Source organism: Orcinus orca, chromosome 2, assembly GCF_937001465.1.
Source record: "Orcinus orca chromosome 2, mOrcOrc1.1, whole genome shotgun sequence".
Lineage (NCBI taxonomy): Eukaryota > Metazoa > Chordata > Mammalia > Artiodactyla > Delphinidae > Orcinus > Orcinus orca.
Genome location: NC_064560.1, coordinates 110,060,769 through 110,074,888, shown reverse-complemented (window position 1 = coordinate 110,074,888; position 14,120 = coordinate 110,060,769). Strand labels below are relative to the sequence as shown.

Sequence of the window (14,120 nt, the reverse complement as noted above, 5' to 3'; positions counted from 1 at the left end):
TGGCTACATTTTAGAATGTTGGTTCAGTCATTTGGAGTCAATTTCTATGTACTGCAAACAGACAGGAATCATCCTCTCTCCAAGAATGGATTATTATATTTAAAATATCAGAATCAATCAAACAGAGAAATATCCCCAAACCCTGCATTACATACACCCAAGCAATACTCAAGACTCCTTTCTCTTGGCTTTTAAAATGATTTAAAAGCAACTTAGCTCAACTCTTCCTCCAGAGAGGAAAACTACCTACCTTGCCAAATTTCTTGAAAGGATTTTTCCCCCCACTCCATAACTTTCACTCTAAAACTCTTAGTTCTAGATTTCTTCTTATAATTTCTCAGAAAATTTTCTATAGTTACTAATGACCTCTTTCCGAGTGAAACCCAAGTATGGCACAGTGGTCATGTACACAGGCTTATGAGCCAGACCGGCTGGGTTCAGTTGTTGATTGTACCACTTACAAGCTATCTGACCTTGGCCAAGCTCTTTGACCTCTCTTTGCCTCTGTTTGCTCCTCTATAAAATGGGACTCATTAAAGGACTTTTCTCATAAGGTTGTTGCAAATCACCAAAGTCAAGTGTTCCGCATACTGTCTGGCCCCCTCTAAGTACCCAGTCCATGTCACCTGTTATCACATCAAAGGGCCTTTTGTTATTCTCATTCTTTCTTGATCCTTGAAGAGTCTAACAACTGCCAAGCTATTTCTTGAAGTCCTTCTTGCTTTTAGTTTCTTTGGCTCAGTGCTCCCCTAGTTCTCTTGCCTCTCTCCATGTTTTCTCAGTGTCTATCTTTTGTTCTCTTCTTCCTCAGGCCTGTTCATCAGTAACCCCACCCCGTCTCCAAGTTCAGGTCTATCTCCATCATTCTTCTCTCTTTTTTCATTACCTTGAGAAGTCTCATCCACTCACATGATTCACTGTGTTTAATATAAGAGCATTTAACAAGATTTTAAATAGTCTGCATTCTGAGGCAAGATGGCAAGAGAAAGTGTGCTTCCAATAGTCTCGTTGGCAGTAACTATGGCAATACCCAACTAGCTTATGTTATCATTGCCAAAACAGGCACTGACCTCATTTCAATATTCTAATAACAAATGCGAAAATACCATACCACTGAGCTTAGGCAGTGATAAGTTTTACTGGTTGCTCAAGACCCAAGCAGAGAGAAGGCAAAAGTGAGGGGGAGGGGGCAATCAGGAAAACCATAAATGCAAATTTACAGGAAATAAATATATAAGAGGAAGAACAATGAAAGAAACTTGGCATGTGAAACAAAACACAAAGAGATGCAATCTTTGATACAGAAAGTAGCAGGAGGAGGCAAACTCAAGTGCCCACAAGGGCTAAAAAGTAAGCTTAATGAATAAAGGGAGCAGGATGTAAGACAATAGGGAGTCGTAGGGATTGTGGCAAGCTAGAGACTATAACTAAAGGTACTCACATTCAGTTTTTAAAAAGTAAACATTACAGGCCAAACAAGCCACAGGCCTCTTCTTTTCTTCCTCTGAACATAGCAGGCAATAGTATCATTGTCACCTGCCCAATGAGGCTGACTAGCCAAAAAATGTTTTTAAAACATATTTTACTGGCTAAAAGCTACAAGTGAGACAAATTTGCTTCATAGTCTGACTGCATTTGTTGAATGAAAGTTATGATTCGTAATTCAACCATGGATCCACTGCTTGTCTCCATCACAAACCAAAACACTATGTTCATGGGTTATTAAGATTCATTTACTAGCTTAAGGTGATCCAAATCCTGCCAGTATCACCCCCCAAAGGATAGTCTACACTTGTACTGGCTCTCTGATGTGGCTGCAGACATATAGTTGCAAGACCTCTCAGGGACAAAGATGATTATCCTGAGAGGTACTTGTAACACATTTGAAATGTCCCTTTCCATGTGTATTACATCGTGATAGGAGGTTGTTTGTCTGTTTGTTTATTGTCACCTGGCTTAAGTCAAAACATACCTTCTTTTCTGCATCCTTGCCAACTGAAAAATGACAGTCATGTGGCCCTGAAAGATGGGGCCAAATTCAATTAGGACTCAACACTGCAAGCTCTGTTTAAAATGAAACAATGAGAAATATCCAGAATTGTCCACAAGTAGGTAAGCAGCAATTACTTCCAGGAGATACTTTTTCTTCATCTGATAATCATATCTCAAGATTTTCTGGTGCTTCAAAATAAATTCAGTTCAACATTTATTGGCCATACTCTGGGCGTCACGCATTAAGCTTGGCTTAGGAATTTAAAAGATGATGAAACCGGGCTTCCCTGGTGGCGCAGTGGTTGGGAGTCCGCCTGCCGATGCAGGGGGCACGGGTTCGTGCCCCGGTCCGGGAGGATCCCACGTGCCGTGGAGCGGCTGGGCCCGTGAGCCATGGCCACTGAGCCTGCGCGTCCAGAGCCTGTGCTCCACAACGGGAGAGGCCACAGCAGTGAGAGGCCCGCGTACCGCAAAAAAAAAAAAAAAAAAGATGATGAAACCACAGTTGCTGCTGAAGAGCTTACACTCTAATGGGGAAGATGGACATGGAAACCTGCTATTTCAATACAATGTGGTAGGTGCTATCAAAAGATATGTGGAGAGAGTGCTCAGAGAGAATGCAGAAGAGGCCCTGGGCTCAGCCTCCTAGAAGAAGGAAAGAAAATTAGTAAAGACTTCCTGGAAGTTCATTTTTAAAAATAAAAAGCCAGGGCTTCCGTGGTGGCGCAGTGGTTAAGAATCTACCTGCCAATGCAGGGGACATGGGTTCAATCCCTGGTCCGGGAAGATCCCACATGCCGCGGAGCAACTACTGAGCCTGCGTGCCACAACTACTGAGCCTGTGAGCCACAACTACTGAAGCCCACGTGCCTAGAGCCCGCGCTCCACAACCAGAGAAGCCACCTCAATGAGAAGCCTGCACACCGCAACGAAGAGTAGCCCCTGCTCGCCGCAACTAGAGAAAGCCCGCACGCAGTAACGAAGACCCAACGCAGCCAAAAATAAATTTATTTTAAATAAATAAATAAATAAAAAGTCACATTCCATTTAAAACATAATGCAACTGGCCTACATAGTTGAACAACTTAGTAAGTATACTAACCCACCATCAGAAGTGACACTGAATACTTCCCTATGCTTCAGGATGGATTTGTCCTGACTCAATCCTATATTTTTATTAATCACTCTTGAAATCACAAGCATTCGTCTGAGTAGTAGGATATCTTGCCTCTAATTCTTTAAAGAGGTAAGCAGATGACTTCCACAAGAGCAGAAAACAGTGAAGACTAAAAATGGAAATACAATCCTGGAATCAAAGAGCCTCCCCTCTCCCGTGTGGTGAGAGAAATCACACTCATGTTTCCCTTCCTCCACTGAAGGTTTGGTTCTGTATTCCCAGGTAGAAGAGGCAAAGGACAATGATTAAAGAGAGCCTGCTTCCTCCCGACTCTCCACAACCACAAATGCCTGAAAATCTGCCATTTAGGGATTAATTTTATTTAGATAATCACTATTGTGAAGATTCTATGGGGCCAAAATATATTTACACCTAAGTGCAAATTTTAGGATACCCTTACCACGGAGGAAAGCAGTTAAAGACACTCCAAAATTTGGAGAAATCCCTAAGTAATATGCCAGTTTTGATTAGCAGTTTAGTAACTTAACCCATTCACATCATTTCTTAATCTTGGTCAAAGATCAAGTCTTTGAAGAAATAAGTGTGGCATGGTTAAATATCATGCCCTCTTTATTTTAGACTGTTTTATCAATATTTGTAACTATGGGTATCAATATTCTTTGCAGCAAATTATTAAACAGATTCTTAGAGGTAAAATGCTCTATAACTTCATTCTATTAGTGATTTTTCTAAAACAAATTAAGCCCACTATTATCACTTCCAGAATTATTTTCACACTGTTCAAGTTACATGTTAACAACTTTAATCTCAACAATTTAAATCCTATATCATCATCACTGAGTAAATACTAAGGCCACAGAATGATACTACCTAATCAAAACAGTTGTCTTTATTACTCTTGAGACCATTAGATATACATTAGCTCCAAGTCAATAAAAATACATCAAGTTGTAAAGAGAAACAGTTTTAAAGAGGGACTCCAAAATGATGCCAAGTACAATGTAACGGCCAAGAGTCCATGATGCGTCGCATGTCCATACCGTGCAGTGGCCTTGTGAACAGAGATACAATATAATCTATCCAGTAATAATAGAGTTACTTGCTAAAATAGTTATTGTTGCTTTATCAGCAAAGAACTGAATTTAGACGAACTCATAAAACTACAAACAGAAGACAATTTCTCACATACCACTCTGTGCTCTTTGCTTTTAAATAACATATATTCAACACTTGCTACTGAATCTTTACTTTCCATCTTAGAATAAAATGATCTCTATACAACTTTGGATAAAGGTGATGACTGAAGTTTAAAAAGTTCATGAGTATTTTTCAATGGGTATTTTTCATGAGTATTTTTGCAGTTTTGTATGAAAGGAACCTCCTAAATCTTCACGATAAAATCTTCACTATAAAACTAGGAACAATGAAAACATGGCTATGAATGTAAAGACAAGATGATCAACAAAGCAAAGGTCAGGGCGGTGGGTATTTAAGAATACTGCACATTGACATATATCTCAATATCCTATTTGTATGCATAGGCAAATCAGGTAGAAATCTCTTTTAATTAAGAGCAGCAGTATACATTAGACTTGAAAACTGAAAACCCACATTCGGATTAAAGCTGCTTATTATGTGTGTGACCTTAGGCAGCTCCCTTGACCTCCCCGAGCCTTGATCTTCTCAGACGGAGAAGTGATGATGATTATACACATGTCAGTGGGCCGCAGTGAGTACTGAATAAACTACAGGTGTGAAAGCACTGTTTCTCAGCAATCAGTATGTCTAGTGAACTTTAAATGCCGAGCTTGTATACCACTACAGCCAATAGGTCCTAATAGACCTTTAGGTGCAATTTTTGTTCCGTTCTGGATTCTTCCCCTTGCCATACAGATGTTTTATTTGGAGCCACCTCCCTAATTTACTAGGATAATAATGAGCTCAATCCTTACTCTATGGAAAATTTTCCTCTTTTTATCTTGATGCCAACTGGTACTTATGCATAGGCTCACTATTGAGTCCTGCAGTCCACTGGCAAGAATTACTGAATAACATGCATAGACTTAGGGCCATTGTCTTGTCATCCTAGGAACCTTCCCAGTGACAATTCAGAAACACCCTCAAAGCTCAGCAAAATTTACGAAGCAGCCACAAGAACCCAATGCATGTTGACATCAATCATAGCTTTAGCCACTACAACATCTTTACACCGATACATTAAAAAAAATTACCTCTTTCACACTGGGGTCCAGTAAAGCCGTAAGTGCATGCACATCGATTTGGGGCCACGCACCTGCCTCCGTTGAGACAGCCACTTTCACAGACAGCTGTAAAATAAGGACACAGGAGCTGAGAGGCTGATGGGCTTCATCTGATAGTAGATGCTAATAAAGTAACATTTACTGTCCCCTGAAAGGACAACAATAAAAACACTAAATAATCACTCTGGTATTTGTTTTAAACAGTTACTGTACAGTTCCAGTTCCCCGGATGTTCCTCAGTCAACTCAGGTAAAACTACCTGGAATACGTGAGTATGTACCTGTGTTAATGCTGACAGTTTCATCCTGGGAAGCATGTGAGCAATGCTTTCAGTTCTGCACCTAAAATGGTGGTTTATAAGAGATACCCCTGATGAGAACTGCATTTTGGCAACCTGACTCTTTTCTTATGATTTATATTTAATTTCCAGAGGGTTCTCATGAGGGAAAACATTGGCCTCTCTACTGTCATCCTTACAGAAATGCAGCATGTTAAATCACTCTATTAATTGCCAATGACAAAACATGAATACTGACATTCAGTAATTTATGTACCATAATAAAGACCCAATTAAATGTTATAAGAGAATCTCTGGAAAATATTGGTAAGATAAGTCCAGAGATCCTTGAGGGAGGGACTTTTTTACTTGTCAAGAAAGGCATTAAGGGCTTCCCTGGTGGCACAGTGGTTGAGAGTCCGCCTGCCGATACAGGGGACATGGGTTCGTGCCCCGGTCCGGGAAGATCCCACATGCCGCGGAGCGGCTAGGCTCATGAGCCATGGCCGCTGAGCCTGTGCGTCCGGAGCCTGTGCTCCGCAACGGGAGAGGCCACAACAGTGAGAGGCCCGTGTACCGCAAAAAAAAAAAAAAAAAAAGAAAGAAAGGCATTAAAATAAGATCTGACAGCTCATGCCCTGAACAACTCTTCTCCGTACAACTTCCTGCAACTCACTTATGCATGGCCTCTTTCTAGGCATCTTAATCCACAGGTGGTAGGCTGCCCCTGCCAAATTTGCCAGTCCCTCCCACTCTTCAAAGCCCAGCTCAAACCTCACTCCTCCATGAGGCTTCCCTAACACCTCCATTTAAATTAATTCCTCCTTCATATATTTCCCACACATTTTTCCTGTACCCCTGGGGCAGTCATGGAGTTGAGCCATTCAGATCTCCCTCCAAGAAAACCTACAGTGAGGAGCTTAGTTGGCCGACAGCCTGAAGCTGCTACACCTTCAGATCCGCTACTATGTTCATGCCAAGGGCACACTCTCCTGGCTGCTACCACCCAATGACTAAGCATGGTGGAGACTGGACATTTCTGCCCATCATGAAACTATTTTGAGGGGCAATCTTTATTCTAGGCTCCCTATCAGCCTGACCAAGGCTTTCATGAAGTTGCACTATAGTCTGAGGCTCCTTCTATACAATCGTGATAGTCTTTCCTTCCCTCTCTCCTTGCCCAGGGGTGTGACCTGCATCATGGTGTGAAGGTCCTCTGTCCTGACTCCTGCTTTCTTTCCCTTTGATTCTTCTTTTTTTTTTTTTTTTTGTGGTACGCGGGCGTCTCACTGTTGTGGCCTCTCCTGTTGCCGAGCACAGGCTCCGGATGCACAGCCTCAGCGGCCATGGCTCACAGGCCTAGCCGCTCCGCGGCACGTGGGATCTTCCCGGACGGGGGCACGAACCCGTGTCCCCTGCATCAGCAGGCGGACTCTCAACCACTGCGCCACCAGGGAAGCCCCCCTTTGATTCTTCATAGGCTTTTTCCCCAATAAATCTCTTGTGCATCTAATTCTGTCTCAGCATCCACTGGGATCAGTGCACTTGAACTAAGACAACCCCTTATAGCCAAAAATTATAGCAGTAGTCCATTGATCATCACAAAATTAGAGAAGTTTATGTATATTCATTGTTCTAATTTGCTTCTTAATTTACAGTTAGGAGAGAATGAAGAGGTTTAAGCAGAAAAGAAATTTTGAGATTGCCTAAGCCAACCCTCCCATTTTACAGATTAGGAAACTGAAGTCTAGGAAAGGTTTTCTAATTCTACTGGTGTTACCTGAGTGCATGTCATGCACTGGGCTTTGGGCTCTACTCCCTCTGGAAGCATCAAAGGAAACAGAAGATGCACAGCAGCTCCTTCTGATTCCCTTTCTGAAAATGCCTTTGAATCCATCCCCATCCCACCATCTCTCTAGCCATAGCCTTAGTACTATTCTTCCTGCTTCTGTTTCTTCCTACTCTACTCTGGCCTCAGTGGTCTTTCTCATTGTAAACCACTGTAAGTGAAGTGTATAGGCCAGTATTTCATAGCATTAAATGCATGGGCTGTGAAGTTAGACTGCTTGGGTTCAAATCCCAACTCTGCTGATTACTCCCTGTACAGCCTTAGACAAGTTACTGCCCCAGGTTTTTCATTTCGTAGAAGGTAAAAAAGGCCTCTACCTCAAAGGGCTGTTGTTATGAGTTATGAGTTAATGCCTGTAAAGAGTCTGAACATGTGCCTAGCATATAGTAAACAGAGTAAATACTCAACAGATGAATGTTGTTGGTCGTTGTCTTCTCACTCCCCTTCCCTGGCTCTACTTTGAGTGAAAAAACGGTATGTGTAAAGGCACTCCAATGGCCCATGACTTCCATTCTGACCTTAGCTTCCTTCCCATCACTTCCCTCAGCACTTAAGTTCTAGCAACGCCAAAGCCTGACCTCCCATGCTATGTATGTCATGTTCTGCTGCTTTGGCGTATGCTGTGCCGGCTGCCTAAAAGGCCCACCTCCCATCATCTGACAAGGGAACTCCTACCCACCCCTTAAGACTCAGCTCAAGGGTCTCCCACATTGGGGAGGCTGTCCTACCTCTCCTCCCTCCATGCTACTGCTGTGGGCTGCCGAAGATTTAATCGTCATTCTTACTATATTGCAGTGTATAGACAGTCAGGAGGGTATTACATAAACTTTGATTTACTTATAATACCATTATTCATCATAGCAAATACATATACAATGGCAAAAATTGGAAACAACATGAATAAATGCTGATCATTAACAATTCACTAAATAAACAGTAAAACCTATATATAATGGAGTATTATGCAACTATTAAAATGTATTTTTAAATGTTCAAGAAATGAAATATACTTCTAATGAAATATTAAGTAAAAAAGTTATATGAAAAATTATGCATACAATGGATCTCACGTACCAAATATGCATTAAAGGACTAAAAGGTAATATCTGGAATGGCGGGATTGTAGAAAATTTTATTTTTTATATTTTTAAACTATTCTAAATTTTCTGCAGGGTATATATATTCTTCTTAGTGTCATAAAAAGTGAGCTCTTCTAGAGAAATTTTCATCTCAGCAAAGCACAGGGGCTGATACAGAGTAGACACACAATCAACAGTGTTCGTGAATGAACAAACACACTGGCCAGCAGTGTGCTAAATATTATAAGAGCAGAATCTAGATTGGGAAACTAGAGAGATACAGACATCAATAGTCAAGAAAAAAGAACACGTTTGGGGAGAAAGATGAAGTTGAGTTTTGAAATACTTTGTTGGAGATGCTTATTGAAAATCCAAGAGATGGTGGAGATGTGGAGCAGTCAAACGGAAGGCATACATCTGGAGTGAACAAGAATTCTCTGGGTGTAAATCAGAGATGAGGTAAGCAGTGTACTGGAGGTAAATGAAAGAAAAATGAATCAAACCACCCATTTCCAAGGTTCCAGTCAGAAATTTGGTACTATGTGTGTTGGGTAAGTGATCTGTTCATCTGTAAGAGTCACTGCACATCTCTAAAAATGCCATGTCCCAGGAACTCAAAGAAGATCCACCAGCACTTATCTCTGTATTCTCTTTGTCTCTATAGATTAACATCTAGAATACTTATAACTATGGTTTACTTACGTTGTCCACAGTGAGTCCCTATGTATCCTTTCTGGCACAGACAGTGATCATCACTGCAGCTGCCTCCATTCATGCAGCGAATGTTACAGTGTTGGACTTGAAAAGGAAAAAAAAAAGACTGATTTATTTTTGCAATTTAAGCACATAGATAGCAACAGTTCACACGAGTTCATCTGCAGTGAAGAGAAAATAAAATGGTTCATCAAGATTCATATATTTATGCAGAAATAACCTAATTGACAATGCTAAACATGTCATTTTGTGCGCATAAAATCATTTACAATGCAACGTAACTGTTTCTTCGATACTTACTTTAATAATGCTCAATGACTTCTCTAATTTAGCAGAACTTATCACTCAATGTCATTTCTGTAATTTATACCAACAAGAAAATAGTGCCTTGAGGGACCAGACGAGACAAGATTACGACGGCAATAATTTTCTTGTTAAAAGATGCAGAGTCCCAGGTAGGTGGGCAGGAAAACATTCAGGGTGACAAATTCCAAGAAATGTTGGTAAAAGAAAATTTGGAGGCAGCAAAAAGAAGGGAAAAAATTACCTACAACGGCATTTAATAACAAGACTGCTTGATAACGGAGACAGCTGGACTCGGCTCAGAAAGAGCTGCTGGTTTAAACTGTAACCTTAAACCAACTAAGACCCACAGCACTCTTTATCACACTGTCACCTACAGAAGTGTGAGAGCTTCAGCACCCAGAGCTGGAAGACCACGGGCAGGCGGGCTGACTTAGACTGAGACGATGAGGCGCTAGAAGGAGCTGGAGTGAAAGACGCCTGGAAGAGAGAATGACAGCGTGGTGCGGGCTCCGGCACCTTCAGGGCTCTGCTGCCTCTGCTTCAGTAATTTAGGCACTCTCAAAATCCCAGGCTGTTCCTTAGTCCTCTAGAAACAGTCAACTACCTTACTTGGAGAAGACGAAAGGCTTGATCGAATTAATCATTGTTGACACATCCCTATACGAGGAGGCCAGGATTGGGCATGGAAATTTGGCTCACTCTGCCCTGCCCTCCAAGCTGGGGGAGTAAATCCCTAGAGAAAAAGGCTCAACAATTTCACATCAGGGGACGAAAAGCCCTTCTTCTGTGTAAGAGCAGAAATCAGCTGCTTATGCTTGCTCTTATGCAAAGCCTTCTTGGAGCACAGGGTCCAAATCTTCTCCCAAGAGCAGAGAGGAGACTCCTCCCAGCAGCCACCTTCTTCAGTACCCCTTGTTAGGATGCTCAGTTCAGAATCCCAAAGAGGCTGCGACTTCAGGAGAAGGGGCCATTTGCGTCAAGTGCTACACAAATCTCAGCATGACAACAGGGAGAAGGAAGGTGCCGGAACCCAATACTTACTACGCCCTCAGACAGTACTGAAGAGCTAAGTCAGGTTGAAAGTGAGGCACCTTTTCGAGAACAGGTCACCTATTTCCTGAAACACCATCAAAGACTCCCTACGTCTGCTCTATTAAGAACCCCTCCATCTCACATGCAAAGCCCTCCCGTGAGCCTATCAGGGCTGCTTTGCCTGCTCCTAATACATTCTATGACTCAGTCCCCAATGTACTTTATCAGTCACTCACTCACTCAACAAATATTTCTGAGTGCCGTACCAAATGCCTGGCACTTTGTGCTAGTCTCTTCACGAATCTCCTCTTTAACCTGTCACTTTGTCCCTTTGCCCCAACCCCTAACATATAACACACACACAGTTCTCACCAAATACTGAAATCCTCCTACCTATCTCCTAGACCCACTGCAAACGTCTGTTCTTTCCTTTGATCTTTTCTGATTTCTGTTCTCTCCTCCCTCCCCCACTAGATACTAGCCCTCTTTGTTCTGACTCCAGAGTACTTAATAATTCTCTCTGGAAATATATGTTATATAATCAAACTTTTTTTTTTAAGTTATTTCTCCTATCCCCAGCACATTTGTCTAAAGGCATCATGAGAGTGGGGAGTGGGAAGAATCATGATTATTAATTATATCCCCATAAGTGCTCAGAGCATCCCTTGCCTGTATACAGGTGCTGTATACAACTTTGCTAAATTAATTTCTGTTTACTTAATTCATGCTCCATGATAATGACACCAAAAGCTATGCTCAAACACTGAGACTGTGTAGTTGCCTAAGCACTTATACAGCACTCAATAGGTTGCTATTAAAAATATTTTTATCACAGGGCTTCCCTGGTGGTACAGTGGTTGAGAGTCCACCTGCCGATGCAGCGGACGCGGGTTCGTGCCCCGGTCCGGGAAGATCTCACGTGCCACGGAGCGGCTGGGCCTGTGAGCCATGGCCACTGAGCCTGCGCCCAGAACCTGTGCTCCGCAACAGGAGAGGCCACAACAGTGAGAGGCCCACGTACCGCAAAAAAAAAAAAAAAAATATATATATATATATATATATATATATTTATTTATCTTTGTTTCCCCATATATAAAAGCAGAAATAACTCCTTTATTATAAAGCAGAAACTAACACACCATTGTAAAGCAATTATACTCCAATAAAGATGTAAAAAAAAAAAAAATCAACCAACCCAGAAAACTGATTAAAACAGTTATTTTAGGCTCCTATGATTTCTATTAAAACGTCTCAGCCAAAATGCTTTTTTAACTAAAAAACTATTTACAAGTATACAAAAGAAATGATTTGATGAAAAATTTGGATAATGTTCTAAGTAGGTCAGGAAAAGGTGTACAGTTGCTTTAAAATCTGAAGTTAAACTTAGCTTCATCCTATCTTAGCAAAACAGTGAGGGTTGGGAAAAGCACAGGAAATGATGTCATCTGTCAAGCAGCATAGGAACTCAACCCACAAACTGATTTCAATTAAAGTGGTTCATGCCAAGAGCTAATTTCCATTCCCACATGAGCAACAAAGCCATTTAGCTACTTTGAGATAAAAAAGCTAACAGTAGTTTAAATAGTGACTTTACATTATTTGTTCAAATTGAAAAAGAGAATGAATTCTTCTTTCTGGGAAGAATGGTAAGCTTACATTTAAATGTAATATCATAAAAACCTCCCTGATATGCTGTTACACTTTTTCCTACACTGTCTTTCAGGTGAACTTTTTCCAGCATAAACTATTCTTTCTCCTTTAGAAAATAAAAGCACTTAGTCAGACTTGTGAAACAGTAAGGCATGGTTAGTCCAGTGGTCGAAATAAACCAATGTACCATGTCTCCTTGGGCCAGAGGTGGAAAGCTCATCGACAGATAACAGCATCTTAATCTCCTGCTTTGCCACGAACATGTTTACCAAATTCGCATTCTTTGTGAGTCTTAGATCTGCAGGGGAAAGAGTATTTCCTTAAAGGTGGGAGTGATCACTCAGGATTTCTGTGGGGAAATAAAAGAACTAGATCTGTAGCTTCACTACACAGCAGAAACAGTTTAGAGAGTATATATATACACACTGGTTTTATTGTTGATTGAGTCCTGCCATTGATGCATATTCTAAATTTACTCTGATGTGACAAAGAATTCCAGATGTCTGGCAATTAGGAGACCATGTTCTGTGTCGCTAGAAAAAGCCAACTGAAAAAATAAGGGCTTCACTTGAACCCATATGATGCTCTAAATACCTCAAGTTACAATAGATTCCTAAACTCAATCTGTGTTAAGATTTTACCAGAAACTGAAAATACTAGGGGAGTTTAAGTGTCAGTGTACAGGTCTATGCTGCCACGTGCAGTTGGCCCTGAGGAGAACTTCCCCTCCAAGATGGGCAGACAGCCTCAAAGGGTTTCAAGGAAGGCTTAACATCCTAGAACTAACAGAAAATGTTGCCATTAACCTGTATCCACATAGAGTCCCAAACAAATTTTATGTTCATTCCAGAAGATGTCAGTCAGTCATTTCAATCATTCAACAAATATTTACTGAATGCCCTCCATTTGCCAGGTATCAGAAAGAGTAGAAGAAACTTTCTTTAGATTATAGCCCAGCACAAGTTAATTCTTAAAATAACCAACCAAAAGAGAGTGACGTAAACACGCTACTGGAACAAGAGAGATGCAGGGCTGGCACTTGGGTCTAAATACCTCTCAGGTAATGATTTTCTTTGGGATGCATTAGCTTGGGACTGATTCTAAAAACTTCCATTATCTTGGCAGGCACAAGGGGCAGAAAGAACACTGGGAGCAATTTGCAAATAAGTATCTGTATGGCAACATGTGATTTTAATGTAGGCACTAGGAAAAGTGCAAGGCAAATTAAACAGCTAGACTAACTTCTGGACTTGACACCTGAGAAAACAGTCCATAGGGGCAACCAGAGTCACTGCAGGATAGAAATAATTTTCACTGGGAGAGATAACAGCAATGACATTTTCCTTAAGTGCATAAATAATCTATGGTGCCTTAGAAGAGCAACTTCACTAAAGTGTCTCAAAACAAAACAAAAAACCTAGCAGAGCTGCAAATGGTCCAGAGAAAGACAAGTTACATGATAGCAGTGATAAAGGCACTTCCATAGAGGGCTAACTAGAAAGCAAAGAGCTCATTCCTGTTCATAGAAATCCCACACCACCCTGAAAAATCTTTCCAAGGTCACTTCTTCCAGACTAGCTACAGTACCACCTTCCCATCCTTTGAGTGTTCTTACACTTTCAGCATGGGGTTGCAGCACACTCACTCAAACTCACTAACACACTGCTGTACAATTGTTCCCCTGGCCTTCTTACACCCTTAGAGCTTGGATCCATGTTGGGAGTCCCAGCACCCCAAATTCTAACTAAACTGAAGTGAATTAAAAATGATAAAATTTTATCCAACTAAAAGGGGTTCCAAATTGTAAAGATGCCAATACTCA

At 41.2% G+C, this 14,120-nt stretch overlaps 1 protein-coding gene across 1 annotated transcript in view; it reads right to left on the bottom strand.

Annotated features, from left to right (window-relative positions):
- The window catches only part of FBN1 (fibrillin 1), a 254,971-nt gene that overhangs the window by 197,460 nt on the left and 43,391 nt on the right, over positions 1–14,120 (bottom strand). Inside the window, exons 5-6 of the mRNA XM_004281306.3 lie at positions 9,299–9,394; positions 5,362–5,457 (exon numbers count right to left, since the gene is read on the bottom strand). Of these exons, the coding sequence (XP_004281354.1) occupies positions 5,362–5,457; positions 9,299–9,394 (192 nt within the window). The remainder of the gene's footprint in view (positions 1–5,361; positions 5,458–9,298; positions 9,395–14,120) is intronic.